The 21108-nt window shown below is 36.0% G+C and overlaps 1 protein-coding gene across 2 annotated transcripts in view; it reads left to right on the top strand.

Moving 5' to 3' along the window:
* CHUK (component of inhibitor of nuclear factor kappa B kinase complex) overlaps positions 1–20257 on the top strand; it is a 33974-nt gene extending 13717 nt beyond the window's left edge. The window contains exons 10-21 of one of the 2 annotated variants that reach the window (XM_068548364.1): positions 1320–1514; positions 2508–2610; positions 5226–5349; positions 5742–5893; positions 7614–7675; positions 8657–8766; positions 9433–9482; positions 14936–15032; positions 15325–15472; positions 16025–16138; positions 18170–18269; positions 19019–20257. In XM_068548364.1, coding sequence (XP_068404465.1) covers positions 1320–1514; positions 2508–2610; positions 5226–5349; positions 5742–5893; positions 7614–7675; positions 8657–8766; positions 9433–9482; positions 14936–15032; positions 15325–15472; positions 16025–16138; positions 18170–18238 — 1224 coding nt within the window. In that variant the 3' untranslated portion in view covers positions 18239–18269; positions 19019–20257. Of the gene's footprint in view, positions 1–1319; positions 1515–2507; positions 2611–5225; positions 5350–5741; positions 5894–7613; positions 7676–8656; positions 8767–9432; positions 9483–14935; positions 15033–15324; positions 15473–16024; positions 16156–18169; positions 18270–19018 lie in introns of both variants that reach the window. The other variant, XM_068548363.1, reaches the window with a different exon arrangement.
* Positions 20258–21108: the final 851 nt, after the last annotated feature.

The following is a 21108-nucleotide window of genomic DNA, read 5'->3' as shown; positions in this document are numbered from 1 at the left end:
TAGGTACTTATCAAATATTTGAGTGAACAAAAGGATTAATTTAGGTTGTGTTTCCTCACCCTTTCTTTTGCTCCCTTCTAGCTCGGCTTTAGTAGTGGGATGCTATGATCACCTCACCCTAGTTTGAAATATACCCTATGTAAAAGTAAATGTCCACCTTAGGATTTTCATACTAAATTTCTGCTATTGTTCTTAGTGGCCACTGTCACAGTGTGAAATCTGCCTAGGCCAGGATGGAATGGAAGGTCCCAGCTTTTATGCTTGTACTGTAATCCATGTCAACTTGGAAGATTCCCTTCTCTTCCCCCCACCTTTTTTAAACTTAGAAGGTTATTATATATTAAAAGAAAGTTAGTGCTTTACTTCTGTAATAAACATTTCTAGCAGAGATAATTTTAATCATTTGTATACACTAGTCAGTATGAAGTGTTGGGGAAACATAGGTATTAACTTTGTATGGCTTATCTAAGGACAGTAGAAGGAAAAGGATTTAAAATTATGTTGTGTTCAAAAGACTGACCTCTAACTCTGTGGCTGTCCTTGGTTACTGGGGTAGAGCCCCACCTAACTCAGTCTCACACTTACTTGGCCTGTATCAGGCTATTTTCATTGGGGCTTTAGGCAAGAAGTTCTCAGAGCTCTGGTTCTGTCTTTGCCAAAATGGAGATTAGAAGATCTAATTAACAGGACGTTATGTGAAAGCACTTAACTTGTTGGCATCTATTAGGCAATTCATAAACATTTCCTTCCAGGTCAGTGATATATTTCTCAAAATAAGTGTTACCTTTTTATTTATTTATTTATTTTTTGAATTTTTGAATTTTATGTATTTTTTTATACAGCAGGTTCTTACTAGTTGTCTATTTTATACATATTAGTGTATATATGTCAATCCCAATCTCCCAATTCATCCCACCACCACTACCCCTCCCCGCCACTTTCCCCCCTTGGTGTCCATGCGTTTGTTCTCTACATCTGTGTCTCTATTTCTGCCCTGCAAACCAGTTCATCTGTACCATTTTTCTATACGTGTTACCTTTTTAAATTGGGGGTTTTATTTCTTGATTTTGTACATCCCTAGAGCTTTGAAACTTTATTCCTTGGAACTAACATCTGTTGCAGTAGAAAAGTAAACTCTACTCTTCAGTTTTCAGAATGTCATTCTATAATTATAGAAGGAGATCCCACTTTGGAAAATGAATGAACCTTGTTTAATGCAGAGATAATGCCTTTTGCTTAAATTCTCTTTAGTATCTAGCACTGAATCTTTTATGTAGCAAATGATCAATAGTTATTTCTCTTTTTTCTTATTTAAACAGATAGTACACATCCTAAATATGACTTCTGCAAAGATCATTTCTTTTCTGTTACCACCTGATGAAAGTCTTCATTCACTACAGTCTCGTATTGAGCGTGAAACTGGAATAAATACTGGTTCTCAAGAGCTTCTTTCAGAGACGGGAATTTCTTTGGATCCTCGGAAACCAGCCTCTCAGTGTGTTTTGGATGGAGTTGTAAGACAATTCTAATATACCTAGAGTATAAGAAATCTGTTTGCACAGAGGGATTGCATGCCCTGCGTTTTTGATGTATACTTGGAATCCTTTGGGGGATGGTCCGCATCTTAGAATTCTTCTTTTAGTTTTATCCTACTCATTACGCTTATTGCTTTGCAAGGTGAAAAGATAGAAATGAAACATTTGTTGTTTTGAACTATGCATGACTTTCTCTTTGGTGCCACTTCCCTCCTCCCTTTTTTTTCCCCTTTTTGTACTAAAGCCTAGAACCTTCAAATTAGACCAGCAGTCTCATAGGTCTTGTCAGAGGATAGATGGATGGTAAAATATGATTTTGGTCATGACTCTTTTTTCATTTTTCTTTTTTTGACTTCATTGAAGCATATTTTATATATCATGCAATTTACCGTTTCAAGTGTACAATTTAGTGATTTTTTTTAGCAAACTATCCTAATTGCACAGCCATCATCATAAATCAGTTCTAAAACATTTCCATCTCAATAAGATCCTTTACGTTCATTAACTGTTAATATCCATTCTGTCCACCCCAGAAAAATCACTAATTTACTTTCTACCTCTATAGATTTGCCTTTTCTGAACATTCCATATAAATGGAATCATATAATCTATAATCTCTTGTGTCTGATTTCTTTCATACTGTTATATTTTTGAGATTCATTCATGTCATAGCACATATCATTACTTTATTCCTTTTGATTGCTGAATAGTGTTCCCATTCTATGGATATATGTTGTTATGACTTTTTGCTTTTGTCCTTTTGGGTCTAGTGATTGTTTTTCACTTTAGTCCATACTACAGTTATTTATTTATTTTTCCTAAACAAAAGTTTAGACCTTAAATCTGTGAGATGTATGCTAATGAAATTGACTTCACCATTGGCATTTCAAAGTAGGAAATCTGATGCTTAGGTACTCAGAGAACCTAGGATTTTCAAGGATCTGTTTTCTTAATTGTTTGTTTCTCTTTCAGAGGGGCTGTGATAGCTATATGGTTTATTTGTTTGATAAAAGTAAGACTGTATATGAAGGACCATTTGCTTCCAGAAGTTTATCTGACTGTGTAAATTATATTGGTAAGTATAGTTCATTTACTGACTGAGCTTTAAATCTGAAATAATATAATTTTGACTCAACATGACTAGTAGAAATGGTCCTTTGGTGTTTCTGTTCTGTGTCTCATACTTCAGGTTTCTATATGTGGTGAAAGATGGGTTTGTATGGTTTGAAAGGTGAAGAGGTAGATTTGAAATCACCACCAGATCCCTCATTTGGGAGAAGACTTACTTTCCTGTGGATAGGGTTCTCACATATAAAACAATGAATCTTCACTATTAATTAAGCCCACTTTTTAGTTTCTCCTTCATTATTTAAGCATGTTCAAATACTTATTTTATCCTATGAGTACTGCTTAACATTCAAATGATTTCATTTATCCTGAGAGAATTATTATTTTCTTTTGAAGAAGTTAAGTGATCAATTTCTGTCTACCCAAAACTAAAAACAAGCACAAAATTATAAAATCAAGAACAAAATTGGGCATAAGGGCTGAAATTATATAATCTTTCCTTTTCATTAGTTTTTTTTTTAAAGCAGTTCTAGATTTATAGAAAAATTGAGCAGATAGTATAGAGTTCTTATGTTACTCCCCTCCCCCACACATATAGCTTCCCCTATTGTTAACAACTTAAACATTAGTATGATACTTTTGTTACAATTAATGAACCAATATATTATTATTAACTGAAGTTCATACTTTATTCAGATTTCTTTTAGTTTGTAATCTGATGTCCCTTTTCTGTTCCAGGATCCCATCCAGGATACCACATTACATTTAGTTGTCATGTCTCCTTAGGCTCTTCTTGGTTGTGATAGTTTCTCAGATTTTCCTTGTTTTTGATGACCTTGAAAGTACTGGTCAAATATTTTGTAGGATGCCCCTCTGTTGCAATTTATATGATTTTTTTTCTCATGATTAGACTAGGAAAATGGATTTTTGAGAGAAAGATCACAGAATTCAAGTGCTGTTTTCATCACATTATGTAAAGGGTACATATTGTCAACATGATTAATGACTATTAGTATTGACCTTGCTCACCTGGCTGAAGTAGTGTTTGTCAGCTTTCTCCACTGTAAAGTTTAGTCTTTCTCCCCCCATTCCATACTGTACTCTGTGGAAGGAAATCACTGTGCAAGAACCCACACTTAAGGAGTGGGAGTTATGCTCCCCCTCCTTTAGGGTAGAGTATCTACATAATTTATTTGGAATTCTTTTGCACACAAGATTTATCTCTTCTTTCCCATTTCTTAATTTATTCAATTATTATATCAATTTGAATTCAGGGATATTTATTTTATATTATGGATTATAATCCAATGCTAGTTTATTTATTTTGTTGTTCAAATTGTTGGAGCTTACATTAGGAGCTCTTTCAGTTGGCTTCCTGTGCCCCTTTTACTTGCCCCATCAATAAGGGTGTTTCCGTTTTTGTTTTCTTAGGCACTTCCTTAGTTTCTGGTACCACATGGTATTCCAGGACCATCTTTTAAATTTCCTACCCTAGTCCTAGAATCGGCCATTTCTCCAAGGAGCCCTGGTTCCTTTCATTTTAATTGAGAATAGTATTAGAAACCAAAATCTGTATACTTGATATGATACTTGGGGTATCATTTCTAGGCCCTTTCAGACTTTATTTTTGACAGTATATGATTTTTCTTCCAGGCTCTCCTCACCCAGACTCTTTTTTAAAAGGTGTGGGTTTTGTTTTGTTTTGTTTGTTTGGTCTGTTAGAGGAAGCCTCAGGAGTAAGTGTGGGTATATAAAAACAGAAGAAAAGTTACTTGAGGCTATTAATCATTATTAGGAGAGGCAAAGATTTTTCCAGATACACAGCTTTATTTTTTTGAAGTCTGTTTCAGATAATGTGTTTTCTCAATATGAAATCTAGTGTAGTGACCTTTCTCTGAAGATTTTCATTGGAAAAGAATAACAGAGAATATAATTGCCACCTTAAGTATGAGATGAATCTCTCTTAAATCTTGGAGAATTTTATAATGTTAAAATGGAATTTCATTGAACTTAATATATACCTGCCATGGTTTTAGAAAGAAGCATTCCCTTTGCCAAAGAAAAGACAAGAGATAATCATAAATAGATAATTTCGTAAGTCTTACATTGAGGAAGGCATTTCTTATTAAGCTGCTGTTTACCCTGTAATCACATACTGTAAAAAATAAAGTTTTCCTGAAGCTGGGTTGGTAGTCCAGGAGATGAAATTTGTTATTCAGAAGCAGAAAAGACTGTGGTAGATTGTGGAGGACGTGGGACTTGATTTAGATCTTCAAAGAAATAAAGAATTTGAATTAGTGGAGAGAAAAAAAAGTATTCCAGGTTGGAGAGAAGCAAGGAAAAAATAGACAGGAATAATTGTAAGCTTTGTGATTATGTAGTAATTACGTCTTCTTCATTTTTATTTCCCCTTGTATCTGGAGGGCTCATGTTAGGTGTACAGGTGGTTGGTAAATGTACATTGACTGAATGAAACGGTAACAAGTGGTTCTTTCTAGCATCCGTTTCTAGTATCTATGGGAATGCTATTTGTATGGACAGGAAATCACAAAGAATAATAAATGAACTCTAGAATCTTAAAAAGTAACTCCCCTCTCCTTTTCCCCAACTTCTTACACATAGTACAGGACAGCAAAATACAGCTTCCAATTATACAGCTGCGTAAAGTATGGGCTGAAGCAGTGCACTATGTGTCTGGGCTAAAAGAAGACTACAGCAGGCTCTTTCAGGGACAGAGAGCAGCAATGTAAGTAGATTCTCTTGTTTACACGCCCAATGTCATGTGCATTAATGCTCAAGAATTAATTTTGCCAGTTTTCACTAGTCAATATCCCATGCAATACTATATACTGGGCCAATTTGAAATGTAATATTCTGATCAGACTTGTAGAATTCTTACTAATGGTCTGAAACCATCCAGTTGCAAAAGCTTGACGGTAGTTCCTGAGCAGTCCTAGTATAAGAAGATTGTTTTATCATAGAGTATCATGGGCAGGAAGTCTTTAGAGACCAGATTCTAGAGATCACCTATTTCTTATAGAAACATAGGCTTTAGGCTTATGGCAATTTGAGTCTTTAAACTTTTGTCCAGTGTTTCTGAAATGCTTATATCTTTTTTTTTTTCTTGCTATGGTTTAGGTTAAGTCTTCTTAGATATAATGCTAACTTGACAAAAATGAAGAACACTTTAATCTCAGCATCTCAGCAACTGAAAGCTAAATTGGAGTTTTTTCACAAAAGCATTCAGCTTGACTTGGAAAGATATAGTGAGCAGATGACTTATGGGATATGTAAGTGTTGGGTAATGTATTTGAAAGAAGTGTCTAGTCTCTTAAAGCCATTTGCTATGTTGCCTTCTTCTTAGCCAGTTGTTTCACTTACATTCATACTAGAACAAGAGAGAGGACATCTCAGATCATCATAAACCGTGTTTGGTTTGAATGTTAGTTTTTTTTTTTTTTAACCTTTAGTTGAGCAACTTTATTCCCCCCCCTGCCCTCCCCGCCCACCTCCCGTCCCCACCACCACCACCACCACCACCACCACCACCACAGTTGGACTAAAATTGTTCAGCTTCAGAAAAATACAAAAATGATTTAAGAATTTGTAATTGTCAAACCTCATTTAGAAAATAGATACAAAGTCTGTATTGGGGTGACTTCTTAGCCTGGGAAGTCTTAAACTACTTATCTTTCTATAACTAATAGCACAAATAATTCCAGGGTTTTTGTTTCCCCCAAACCACCTACCGTGGAGTCCCACTGTTTTTTATTGTATGCAGCCTCCAATTTTTCAGTATTTCACTCCAAGTTTATCTCCCTTCAGATGTACTAAGGAAATGTGAAAAGCAGAGTTAAAATTCAAATAATAAACCAAAAGGGTCGCCTTCAGCATTTCTATTTTCTTTCATGAAACAGATCTTTTTTTGGGAAATAAATCTGGTTTGTATACTTATCTTGAGCAAGGCATGTGTATTTCAGAATAAATGATCAGCAGTGTCTAGTTGGGTAAATAAATTTACCGACTAAAGCTGGTTCTATGATTGATGTTTTATTTCTATTTGTATATTATAGGCATTCTGATGAATGGCAAACAGTATAATTATTTTATCAAATTATCTTTGACTTGTCAGTTGTATATCCTATACTGCTGTTTAAAAAGAGTGATGTAGCCCTATGTGTGCTGATGTTAAAAGATCACTTAGGTCTTTAACGGCAGCAGTGTTTTAAGTTGGGGAAAAAAGCAAAGAAGGAAAAGTATATATAGATGGTCCCATTTGTGAGAGAAAAGGATATGTATGTGTCTATGTAAGAAATGACTAACAGAGGGATCCCTGAGGGTGGAGGATGGAGGGGAAGAGAGAGACTTTTCTTTTTATACCCCAATATAGTATTTGATTTTTTAAAAAGATCATGTTCATGTATTACTTTTAAATTTTTCTTTCTTTTTTTTTTTTTTGAAAGAGAAAATCATCTGTGTTGGCTTCCTAGGGTTGCCATAACAAATTGCTATAAACTGTGTGGCTTAAAACAACAGAAATTTATTATATCACAGTTTCAAAGGCTTGAAGTCCAGAATCAATGTGTTGGCAGGGCCGTGCTCTCTCTGAAACCTGTGGAGAAGAATCCTTCCTTGATTCTTCCTAGTTTCTGATGGTTTGCCAGCATTCCTTGGCATTCCTTGTCTTGCAGCTGTAGCACTTAAATCTCTGCCTCTGTTGTCAAATGGAGCTTTCCCTTCATGTGTCTGTGTCTGTGTCTCTTCTCTTCTTATAAGGACTCTAGTCATACTGGATTGAGTCCATCTTAATTTAGCTAATTGCATCTGCAGTGACTCTGTTTCCAAATAAGGTCAAATTCTGAGGTACTGAGTTAGGACTTCAGCATATCTTTTGGGGGGACAATTCAACTCATAACTCTGTTTTTGATGTTGATATGGCAAGAAGATGGGTAGGTCAGTAATTAAAGCTATGGCTATTTCTGAGATAACCAATTAAGACTTTTTTTTTAGCCTCAGAAAAAATGTTAAAAGCATGGAAAGAAATGGAAGAAAAGGCTATCCACTATGCTGAGGTAAAATCATTGAGCTCACTTTGTGTGCTTATTAATTCCTGAGGTCTCCCTTAGAAATTGTCTTTGGTTTTGGTTTGTAGAGTATTTTTCATGTCATTCCTGAATATCAGCCAAATATCTAGTAGATACTTTGTATATATAGAGGGAAGTACCATAGTGGATGAAAACCAAGGCTTTGGGCAAAAGAGACTAAACTGAAGTCTCACCGAGCTTCAGTTTCCATATGATATTATAGGGACTGTACCTTTTTTTAATAGGGTTATACAGATTAAATGGGAGTGAATAACAGATGGTAGTTATCACTGTTATTTTTATGACTGGTTTAGATAGGATGGCTGGACATCCTGGTTTACCTGGGACAGTTTCAGTTTATACCTGTCTTGCCATAATTATCAGTAATACTCTCAAAATTATGCTAGTTCGGACAATAAATTATATAACAATAAGTTACATGGTCACACTAGGTATAGATCATTCTCTAGGTGGCAGATTCCTTCCTTACCCGGTACATCTGTCTGTGGTCCCACTAAGTTGTTGCTCTTCTTGATGCCAGCACTTCCCTGAGGGCATGGGTGGGGCAGTTGGTATCCTGGGTTGGGAAATCCCATGCCTTTATCTTTCTGCATCCTTATTCAAGGCAGTTGGGAGGCAATGAAAATCATAGAACTGAGATGCAGTGGTTTTGATGGCCACTTTTTCTTGTTAGTGACACTTTTATCTTTTTGCTTCTCAGGAGGAAAAAGAAAATGCTAGTAGTCTACTGTTGTCAGGAGAGAAAAGAGAGAAAAGAGAGAAGCCTAGGAATAAGTTGGTGCTCATGTGAAAATTACATGTCATAATCTGAAAGATAAAAAGGCTTCAACAAAATCAGTGTTTTGCATTAAATCACTTAGTTCTCTTACTGCAGCCAGTCATTCTCTGAGTTCTTTGTGTTGTGTGGTGGTGAGCCTGTCATTTCTTTTGTGTTTCATCATATTTTAGGTGGGTGTCATTGGGTACCTGGAGGATCAGATCATGTCCCTGCACACTGAAATCATGGAGCTACAGAAGAGCCCCTATGGACGACGTCAGGGAGACTTGATGGAATCTCTGTAAGGGTGAACTCGTGTTGTTGGTGTTGGTGTCTGTAATTTTTGGTAGCAGATTATTCGTTCTTTGTACTTCTGGCAGATTAAGTCTATATGTGATTCTTTTCTACAGTTTTCCTTTCCCCAAATATTTTGGCATCATATTTAAAAAGGAAGTTCTTTCTTAGTCACAGTAAGTTTTGGAAGTAACTCTTTGGGTTGACCTTTGCTTTTTAAATCGAAACATCTTTTCATGTGAGTGTTAAGAAATTTTCAAGTATTCTAGTCACAAACTATTTCCCTACTTACCATACTTCTGGTTCAAGGAAGATATTGTCTATTAGATTCCCTAAATAAGGTTAACTTCCTAAGTGTTTTGATTAGAAACTTGAGATTTTTTTTCTCTAATCACAGGTCATAATTTTTTCCCATTTAAGTGTTTCTGGTGCAAGGACATTATATATGTGATAGTAGATCAGAGCAGATATGAAGTATTAATTTATTAAACGTTGCATCTTAAGATCTTGCTTATTACCCAGTGAAACGCTCTGTAAACTATTCATTGGCAATATGTACTTGCTTTAAAATGGGATCATTACTCTATTCAAATAATGTTGTTCATTTCAAGTTGGGGATTATTAAAGTCATTAAGCTATCTTCACATATAGAACCTTTTTTTCTCTTTCATAGGGAACAGCGTGCCATTGATCTATATAAGCAGTTAAAGCACAGACCTTCAGGTAAGACACTTTTTCACAGTACACAAAGGCATTTTAGGAAACCATCACTAGCAAATCTAGGAGACTGGATTTTAAATAAGCTGCAGAATAAATTCCAGTTTTGGTATTGCCATTGAGATGTTTATGGTACAACAGCTTTTAAGTTTGTGAGAATTTAAGAAATTAGGAAGGCAAAGTAAGAAAATTGGAAGAGAAAAAACTTTAAAGGGAAGTGAAAGAAAGGAATGAAAGAGAAAAAAGGAACTCAAAGAAGGGAAAGAGGAAGCAAGAAAATGTGTGGAAAGATGGGAAAAAATAAGTGCTGCTTAAAATTAAAGAGATTGGAAAGAATTTGATACTGTGGGTTCAGGTGTGGAATGGGCAGAGGGATGCCCATGTGCTAGGCCAAAACATTTACTTTGAAAGTGTTGCCTTCATCTGCACGTGGTCACTGATTGCTTATTTCGTTGGCAAAACAATTCTGTTGAACATCTGCTGAATACAGAGCATGTTCTGCTGGAAAGAGCACTGGATTGAGAATAGGAAGGCTTGAATTCTAGATAGGGCACTTTACTGACCAAGTGACCTCAGGCAAATAACCTTTTCTCCCTGTATCTCATTTCCCTCTTCTGCAAAATGGGGTTGAAACCTAGCTTTCCTAACTCAGTGACTGTATGTGGCAATGTATTTGAGAGGATGTTTGTGAAAGTGCTTTGAAAACTATGAAGTATTATGTATGTGCAAGATATTATTCTTCAGTTAAAAACTGATTTGTTTTGAAGGGTTATAGAAGAAATAAAAGGTGAAGTTTGTGCCCTAATTTGCTATATACTGAAATTGTAAAAAAACAAACAAAACCCATAAGTTTTACACCTTAAAATTTACAAACACATGCAAATTAATATACATCTTAAATTGTATTTAGCAAATATCAAAATCTCCTCTACGTTGGTTTTCATTGTAGTGGAATTTGTTCAGTTAATTTCTACAAACATTTATGAGGTACATATACAATAGGCATTTAACCCTGACTGGAGGTCAGGGTTGGTTAGAGGAGGTTTCCTGCAGGAGATGATATCTGAGATGAGGCTTAAAGGATAAGTAGCAGTAGCTCGGTGAAAGGAGGTAGGCTCTTGCATATATAAGTATGATAGGTAAAGACGTATACATGTAACAATTAGCATGTTTGAGGAGATGCAGCGTGACTGGATTGTAGTTTCAGAAGGAGAGATGTGGCTGGATAATAAAGGATTTGGTATGTCATAGTAATGATTTTGGATTTCATCATGATGGCAAAGAGAAACCCTAAAAAGTTTTAAGCAGGGGAATGGCATGATCAGATTAGCATTTTAGAAATACTGCTCTGGTAGCATTATGGATAATGGATTAAAGTGAGGCTGGGCTAGGGACGTGCATTAGTTATAAGGTTGTTGAAGTAATCATGGCTCAGGATAAGGTGGGTCATTAGCTAAGGCAAAGAGCCTGAACTGTGGCAGTGGGGTGAAGAGGAGGAGGGTAAGGGCATGAGAGAGATTTAGGAGGTAGAACTGATAGTATTGGGTGATGGATTTAATATGGGTGGCAGGAGATGGGGTAGAGAATCATGGATGCCTGCCAAGTTTCTGGCTAGAGCAGCTGGGTGCATGGTAGGACCACTCACCATAATGGAAAGTATAGGAAAGATGACAGACTTAATGGGAAAAGAACATGAGTTCATTTCTGTACATGTTGATGTTAAGGTGTCAGTGGGACATTCAAATAGAGATGTCTAGTAGTATTATATATGTATGTATGTATATATGCATGTATATATGAACACACACACACACACAGACACACACACACGTGTACATATATATATGGATTTAGTAGAGAAGTCCAGGCTAGATATTTAGCTATTTTGAGAGTAATCAGCTATAGGAATAAAGTGATCATCTTGAAAAAGTATGTTGAATAAGAAAACCAAGGATGGAATCCTAGGGAATACCAACATTCAAGAAATGGCTAGAAGCAGAAGAGCCTACAAATATTGAGAAATGGCTCAAATATGTAGCAGGAATGATATTATGGGAATAGGACAGAGAGAGTTTCAAGAAGAAAATGATCAGTAGGGTGAAATGCTACAGAGATGTGGGTAATAAAAATGATAATGAAAATATTCACTGGACTTAGTAGTTTGGATATCATTGGTGATCTTGGTAAAATAACGGCCTTTTGGGAACAGAAGCCAGATTGTAGTTGGCTGAGGAGGGAGCGGGACAGGAGGGAATGGAGAAGTCAGTCTAGATCAGCAATTCTCAAAGTGTGGCTCATGAACCCCTGAGGATTCCTGAAACCTTTTCAGAGGAGTCAGTGAGGTCAAAACTGTTTTCATAATACTAGGATGTTATTTGCCTTTTTTACTGTGTTGACATTTTCACTGATGCTGCAAAAGCATTGGTGGGTAAACAGCTTGCACCTTGCTTAGCATGAATGAAGGCACGAGCACCAAAGTATGCTAGTAGTCATTGATTTTCACTAACATGCATTCATATTTAAAAAAAATACCAGTTTTATTTAAGAGTGTCCTTGATAAAGCAGTAAAATTTCTATTTAAATCTCAACCCTTGAGTATATGTCTTTTTAATATTCTGTGTGACAAAATGGAAAGTACTGATAAAGTGCTTCTGCTACATACTGAGGTATGATGGTTGTCTTAAGGAAAACCACCTCAGCGGTTGTTTACATTGCTGTTGACTGGCCTCTTCTTTAATGGAACACCATTTTTACTTGGAACGATGACTGTCAGAAAAACTACGGTTATTCAGATTTGGTTGTGGGGCAGATATTTTCTAAAAATTAATGGAGCATGCCTATCACTTGAAGGAAAAAAGCCAACAGTATTGTCAATGATAAAATTCCATGTTTCCAGCAAAAAAGTAAAATGTAGGAAAACATCTATCCATCAGCTGAAATTTGTCAGCTTCCCAATACTTAAATGCTTTTCTGATAAGATTGGTGGTGATGTTAAAAAGATTTGCAAAAATGTAAAACAATGCCAATGCTCTCACTAAATTTTGAGGGGGAAATACAGTTATTTTGAATAAAAATGTATTAATAGATGAGTTTATTGTTATTTTTAAATGAATAAATAAATATTTTTATATTTCTCAGTTTAATTCCTGAAGAACACTTTGGAGTTCTTAAGAATTTTTGAGTGTAGGTGTCCTGAGACCAGTAAGTTTGAGAACTGGTTATCTAGGCTATTCTTTCCAGAAGCTTGGCTGTTAAGGAAAGAAGAGAGGTGAGCAGCTAGGAGGAGATGAAGAATCAAGGGAGGTCAGTTTTCAGAAGGAAGACTTGAGCTTATTTATGTGCTTGGGGCCAAAAGCCTGTGGAGAGGGAAGTCTCTGAACAAGTTTGAGAGGCTGACTCCAGAGAGTAGTAGGAGGGGTTGGGCTTGTTGCCACTGATATTAGAGGGGGGGATGTGTGTGGATACAGACACTTACGTGGGTATAGGGGTTGGAAGGTGAGGATCTTCCTGCTTTATGTCCTCCTATCCCGAAGTAAGAAGTGGGGTTATCTGTAATTGAAGAGGTGTGACGTCGTAGATTTAAGGAGTATGCTAAAGATTTTTGAAAGCTGGTGTGTGCAATGGCAGATGTTGCTGATCCAAGACATTTATTAAGAATCCAGAGCAGAAGTGAAAACCTGTGAATTAGTAGTTACAACAGAGAGAATGATAGTATAATTTTTTTGTTGGTAGTGGTTAGTAGCTTGGATACAGAAACTGATAGAGCAGGTGGTTAGACTGATCTAGGGTTAGGATCTTGCTGACAGTAAGAGGACAGAAAAGTTGAAGATATTGACAAAAAAGTGATATAAGTGATAAAAGTTGTGGTTAGAGTAAAATATTGAAATTTAAGATTTCAGATAGAGCAAGGCTAATTTTTTTTTCTTTAATCGATATTCATTACTCTCCATCTTCTGGCCAATGAATCAGATATTGCAGATGAAGGATATAAAATTCCATCCATTGACTCAGTGGATTAACTTTCCACAGTCATTGATAACATTTGTTTGGATTATTTTTATAAAAACTTTGCAGTAGCCATACATATCAGCATATCACAGGGCCTAGAAATAAATTTGCTATCCAGGTAGCTTCTTTGAACTGATAGTCACCTTGAGTGATAAACTAGTTGTGAGAAGAAGTTTTGTCTATTGTTGGGGCTTATGTAATCACACTTGAGGTATGGTTTTTGGTGTCTTTTCCAGTTTAGAGTTGCCTTGAGACCTTTGTTCAGCTGAAAATGGTGAAAACCAACTTTCTTCATTGTTTATGTTGGAGTAGGTTAAAGTTCTGAGGTCTTTGACCATCTAAAAGAGCTAGTTATATGGGAAAGCTGTTGGGCCTAGTCCGTGGGATTTATGAAGAAGTGCTGTTTGGAGAGGAGCCTTTTTGGAGTCTCTGTATCTGGTTGTTGTTGAGGGAGAGACAAAGAAAAACGTGTGGGGAATCAAGTTGAGTGCTAGGTGAGGTCTTTGCAGTGCTAACAAAGGACACAACTTTTTTTAAACCTCTTTCGATACTCCTTTCATAGTAAAATGTGGGTAACAACAGTAGCCATCTCACAGGACTCCTGTGAGGGTTAAATGAGAAAATTTTAAGTGGAGAATAGCAAATAATAATAATAATATTTTTGCATTCGAGACTAATTATTGTCCGGGGAAATACCAGCATGATCCATGAGCAACCTTCCAATGTTTTAAAACTTAAATAGCCATTTTCTGAAATATAACAGTTAATTGTAGTTGTTTGTTTGTTTGTTTGTTTGTTTTTTAAATGAGATGGCATCTATAACAGTAGAACCCACTCACTGTGACCACACACCCATCCCATTTGAGGGCATTTGTCAGCTGCCAGTTTGCTTTAAGATTTTATACTACCCTCAAACTGAATTTTCAAGGTGTCTACAGGTCCTTTTATTAGTGCATCAGATTTGGCTTAAGTTGGTCAGCTTTTTTCAACGTTTTCATGGGTATAAACAGGTGGATAAACATGAAATTCCAAGCAAGCCTAGCTGGGATTCCTTCCTTTGAGTCAGTGAAAGTTTGATGAATTGTCCTACTGCTTCTAAACAAATGATGTTAATCATCCAAGAAAAAATGATCTCTTGTCCAGAAAGCTGCATATGTGTCTGGGGCTTGGGTTAGTATGGGTTAAGGATAGCCAAGATGATTCTTCTTAAAACTGAAGATACAGTTGTAAATCTATATATACATTATATACACACAAACACACAGACTTCATTTTTAGTTATATGATTATTTATAGATATATAATCTTAAAATCTTTTATCTTAATTTAGTTTTGAAATTAAATGGAGATGTTAATTAAAACTAGTTTCAGATTTTTAGGAATTTTTTGTTTGGAGGCTGATATGTTCACGCAGAAGAGAGGTTATACCTACTGACTGAGATCTTTTATAGATCACTCCTACAGCGACAGCACGGAGATGGTGAAAATCATTGTGCATACTGTGCAGAGTCAGGACCGGGTTCTCAAGGAGCTGTTCGGTCATTTGAGGTAGAAATATTGTTTTCCTTCCTGTTGAAAAGCCAGGATACTTTTATCATGTTCCTTTCAAAGTGTAATACCCTTTTCTGGTAAATATACTAGAACCAGGAAGAGTACTGGCAGTACATTGGGAACCCTGACCACAGCTGCATGCATTTATGTGTCCTGTTTGTGTGCATTGCTTTGTAGATCAGTCATTAAATCTATGCTGATTGTGATTCATTCCCACAGCTGGGTTTGGGAGTATGGGGTACAGTCTTGGGGGATGTATAAGTGTCTGACACAGATTTTACCTCTCCAGCAAGTTGTTGGGCTGCAAGCAGAAGATTATTGATCTACTGCCCAAGGTGGAAATGGCCCTCAGTAACATCAAAGAAGCTGACAATACTGTCATGTTTATGCAGGGAAAGAGGCAGAAAGAAATATGGCATCTCCTTAAAATTGCCTGTGTAAGTAATTTTTAATGAATTATGTAATATGACATTGATTTGCTGTTACTCCCTGCAAAAGGAATTTTTATCAGCATGATCTGTGTCCTCTTGAAGACGTGTGTATTTTATGTTGGGTTGATGCTTTGATGCTCATGTTCTTTGCTTGGTGTCTCACTAGCAATTCTGATACAGGACTTCATGATCATCTTTCATTATCTCTCTCCTTTCCAGTTTCCTGTTTTTATACTCCTCTCAACCCTAGACCACTGTGGTATCCCAACCCAATTTGGGGGTAGATGTGCCTGACTAGTTTAAAAAACCAGTCCTTTGTTCAACTGGAGTTTTTTTTTTCCAACTAAAGTAGAATAGAAGGATAGATACATTTGGTTTTAGTCAATGAAGAAAGGGGTCAAGGACAGGATAGTTAGTAGGGGTGTGTAAAAGTAGAGATAGGTTTATACAGAAATAGTCTGGTTATGCATAAAAGTAGTGATAGAAATGTTAAGTCTTAGGAATATGAATGTGTGGAGGTGCTTGCCTGTAATCTTTTTTTTTTTTTTTTTCCTTCAGACACAGAGCTCTGCTCGGTCCCTTGTAGGATCCAGTCTAGAAGGTATAACCCCTCAGGCATCAGCATGGCTGCCCACAACTTCAGCAGAACGTGAACATCCTCTGTCATGCGTGGTAACTCCTCAAGATGGGTGGGTTCACTTTGTTACAATAGATAGTTGTATTTTCAAGAGCAGTGGTAGGAATGAGGCAGTAGAGTGCAGTGGTTAAGACATATTCTTCACTGCCTTATAGACCAGGATTGAATCCTGATTGTCTCTTTGTAATAACCTTATACAGTTAACTTGACTCTTTTAATGTTCACATTTCCTTACCTGTAAAATGGGAAGTGCTGTGAAAATTCAGCTAGACGGTGTATGTAAAATGCTTGGGAAGTGAATCTTCAGCTAATGTTACTTCTTATTAGCTCAGTCCAGGTTCTAAGTTCTTTATCTGTTATTGGCTTATCAAATCTTTTAGCCAAACTTTATTCCTCACTAAACTATTTATCTCTGAGAAATTATGCTATCTTTTTGCAGTTATCATTTTAGGGCCCTTGATCAGTCCTCTAATGGAATTGAGTTTAATCTACTCATTTTATAATTGAGTTTAATCTACTCATTTTATAACTTAGTATTTCTAAAATGATTTTTTTCAGTGCCTTAAATGATTTTTGCAAATAACTCAAGTTTGAAGTCCTATATTTTCTTTTAATTCCTACTCTTCTGCTAAAAGCTGAATGACTATCCATTTCTGTTATTTTTCTCAGCATAAGATGTGCCATATCCAGAGCCAGTGGCTCTTTGCTAGCTTGTGTATTGTCGCTTTTCTCACAACTCATGGAGACCTCTACAGTACCAGCATTTCCTGGAAGCTCTGCCCATAATTAGTTTTGCAGAGGTGCAGCCATGTAACATCACTGCTCAGGAGGTCATGCAGTTGCACATTCTGTACTCTGCTTTTATGAGAGAAAAGCACATGGCAGGAAGGCAAGCTGATACCAGGTATTTTATCTTCTTAAAGAAAGCAAGCTCCAGGGTATATCTTGGGGTCATTATACATTTGGCCCAATGTAATACATCCACAGCTACAGCATAGACTATAATTAATTATATGGACTTTAGGAAATATTCCATTAATCAGAATTGACACAAATAAAATTTAATACCTTTTTGCTTTCATTAAAGGCATGTAGGTTTATTAGGGGATGCAAATGGTTGCAAATGTTACCTCTATACAAGTGATTTTCAACGTGAGGTTGTGGTTGTTTGTAAAAGTATATTCAACAGGAATTTTTAAATACATTTTCCAGTAGGAATACATTATAAAGGAAAACTTCAGTTATAATGTACCTGCGGTACTTAACCACCAAAGATTGGGAACTGTTGGCCTCAATTTTTCTATCTGTTGAATAAGCTGAATGAGAATTTAGTTCTAAGCTAATAGTGACTATCTTCCATGGCTTAGAACTGATTCTAGTCGGGTAGGGACTGAGGGTTAGTAAAAGGTAAGGATGGAGGCCATATGGAAGAGGGAAGTGTAGAAGGTGGAAACCAAATTCAGGATTTCCTTCAAATACAAACTTCAGGGATACTTCTTGGTTCTCGGCAGCTCCCGTCACAGGTTTCTTCTGCTGTCCTCAGGAATCAGCTTGCTTGTTTTCTTTCTCATTGCTGTCATCTGTATTTTCCAAACAGTTTTTTTCACCTTCCCTGATATTTGCAGAAAAGATTGTACTTTTGTATCTCCTCCCCTACATGTGTACTTCTGAAGTAAGCATGCTGATGTTTTTACTACTTATAAGGAAAGGGAAATGTTTCAGAAACAAAGAGATCTTTCATCTAGCTGTGCCACAGGATCTCTTTTTTTCCCCCAGTGAGCATTTTCAGGGGGAAAAAGTTGTATATAAGTGCTACTTATATTTCAGAGGAAAATCAGATTGCAGTTATAGTGGACTCCTTATTGTTAGAGCTGGGCAGAGGCAGCAGCTTGGAGTAACAAATAGGACTCTTGCCTCTGGGTGGGAGGGATGAGGAAACTGAAGACTACAGGAATCAGCTGCATTGGGTTGCAGGGTTGCAGTGTTGTCGGAAGGGCAGAATCATCCTGACCCTGAAGACCAGAAAATAGAGGAAATTCATATGCCTCTTTGCTTTCATTCCACAGGGAGACTTTAGCACAAATAATAGAAGAAAATTTGAAATGTCTTGGCCATTTAAGCACTATTATTCATGAAGCAAATGAGAAACAGGGCAACAGTATGATGGTAAGTTTTATATGGATACGGATGTCTGTTTTAGGTATGTTGGGTGCAAAGGATTTAACTTTCCATGCTAGATTTATCTGGCATTTGGGATGCAGATGGGGAATAGAACTCAGAGGAAAGAGCATTTGAGGAATGCTTGATCTCAACTCCCCATCTTCTCTTACTCTTGGATATACTAGGATTATGTCATCAGTTATCTTCAACAATAGCATTTTTGGTCAAGTTAAATGAGTAGTGAGCTTTCTTTGCAGTGTGACCACTGAAATCGAATGGTTTGTACTTTTTTGCTTCAGCAATCAATTTTCTCCAATAAGATTGGACATGATTTGTACTGTGATTCAAGTATAGTAACTGCTGTATGCAAAATGAATAATGTTAATATGGTTATAATTTATAGAAGTGTTTATATGAAGATTTGGTTACTGTGAATTATTTGTTAAAACTTGGAGAAACTACAATAAAATGTTTACTGAATTAACTTTCACTACATTTAGTTTTGATGTTAATTCTTTGTTATTTCCTCTTTCATTAATTATTTGCTTCAAATACTTATAAAAACTCTGAAATATTTTTTTTAGTTAGCAGAAAAGGTAAACTAAACTCCTTAATTGTAACTTATTTGTACTTTCGGTTTTTCAACTTTTGATTATAAAATGTCCAAATATACAGAAAACTTGCAGAAATAAACACCCATATACCTACCACTTTTAGTCAATATCTAATTGTAACTTTTTCATGCCTGGTTTTAGAATCTTGATTGGAGTTGGTTAACAGAATGACTTGCCACTTACTGACTGTCCCAAACCTATGAAGTTGTTGCTGCACATGTTGGAAATTTGTTTTTCTCTTATGAAACCATTCTTCAGACACCAATCAATGGAAGAAATGACTATGATCAGAAACTACACATGATTTCACAGTGCAATATTTTGACTTGGGGTAATTTTAACCTCTGAACAGATAGAATTTAATGAGTCAGTGGACTTGTTTAAATACTACAGCTACTTAGGAGCATCGCTGGAATCCATTTGTCTTCAAACTTGATAAAACATTACTTATTTAACTTGACTATCTTTCAATATTTAACTTTTGGGTATAAGGCCAAAGTAATGTATACAGAGAAGAAAATCTCAACTAACATGTATTCTAAGTAAAAATTGTTTGCCTGTGTTTCTGTGGAAGAGACTGCTTGCAAGTAGAATTGTACTTCTTGAAGAATAAACTCTACCTCCTTGTGTTGCACTCAACAGTGCTTTCCCTGGCATCATAAGGAGTTAGTTTAATCCCATTTTCAATTTCAATCCCAAATGCACATTTGACTGTATCCCTTTCCTACAGAAGGGATTGTGCATCTGTGCCTTTAATACCAGTTGATTCTTTCAAATCTTGCTAAGTGTGCTATGTGTATATGTATTTAAGATGTACATTTAATAATATCAAAGAAAAGATGCCTGTTAATTTATAATGTATTTGAAAGCTTATCTGTGTTTTCATTTGTAAAAATGGGTCTCTTGTTTAAGGAATCTTTCGTGTCTTGTCATATAAATTTGTAAAGGTCTGTACTCCTGATCTGTAATTCCAAAACCCAAAAAGCTCTGATAACAAGGTTTTTCATAAGCTTGGTGACAAAATTCACCTGCTTGCACATCCAACGTGAACTGACATTGAATCTATCCCATTTAGTGTGAATATTCTTTTTTTTTTTTCTTGCTGTAGAAATATTAACGTGTTTGCTTGTTTGGGGGAAGGGTGCTGCCACAGACCCTACCTGGGGTTTATGTAGTATGGTATATGCACTGAATTACCTTTCTAAAATCTGAAAATTTCATAATTCTGAAACACCTGGCCCCAAGGGTTTCAGATAAAGGATTGTGGATCTATCATCTGTTAAATAATTTAGAAGGTATTACTTGTTTGAAAAAAAAATGTGAAATTCTTTTGTATTCTAGACAGTTTTTCACTTTGTGTATTAAATAATTTTTAAATTACTTTTTGAACCTCTATTCACTAAAATCAGATTATAATAATTGAATATGCTTTGGGAAAATGTGAAGGTTTTATGAAGCAGAGTTGGAGCACAGAATAACGTAATGGGCTCTCAGTGTACTTTCCTTAGGAATGAAACAGGACTTATGGTAAAGACAGTATTGGGTAGCTTCTTTAATATAGTCTTTTCTCCTGAGATGTTCTATCAACACTATCCATGTCTAAAAACTGTGCTCATACCTTGCCCTATAAACTGCTGTCTTAGTTACACCATCCTCATTTTTGCTAGAGGTGTCATTTTCCCAGTCATCTAAGTTTGATACCTTGGGGTTGTCTTCTCCTAACTCTAGTCATCTGGTACTACTGTTTCTCTGAATATGGACATTCTGACTACCAGCTGTTAAAATAGGCAGTCTCTCTCTTCTCCAGTTCTAGAAGGTTTTAATAAACATTTATTGGGTACCTGTTGCTTGGAAGATATTGAGCAAAATGGGAAGATCAGAAAAGTTAACACAGGCAGTACAATAAGAATGTTTATTTGGAATGAAATTATTGTTAAAGGATTTTTTAAATGATCATGCATTTTCTAAATATCATTGTAATAACTGATAAAAGATCTGGTAGAGGCTGGGGCCATTTTTATGGTTTGTGGCTGATGTGATCTCAGGCTAGCCTGATCTGTGTGATACCTAAGGGCAAGTGGTGTGAGTCAGAGCAGTCTTTTATAGTGCAATCACCTCAAATTTGCTTATGATACATGAGTTGAACACTGTTTATTGGCTGACAACTTTTCAGAGTTAAGTGTCAGTTGTGCATTATATCCATTTCATTCCCTAATTCAAGCAATATGAAA

The sequence above is a fragment of the Eschrichtius robustus genome, chromosome 7 (assembly GCF_028021215.1).
Source record: "Eschrichtius robustus isolate mEscRob2 chromosome 7, mEscRob2.pri, whole genome shotgun sequence".
In the NCBI taxonomy this organism is placed as follows: domain Eukaryota; kingdom Metazoa; phylum Chordata; class Mammalia; order Artiodactyla; family Eschrichtiidae; genus Eschrichtius; species Eschrichtius robustus.
Note: the sequence above shows the minus strand (reverse complement) of the source record. Positions and strands in the feature narration are given on the sequence as shown.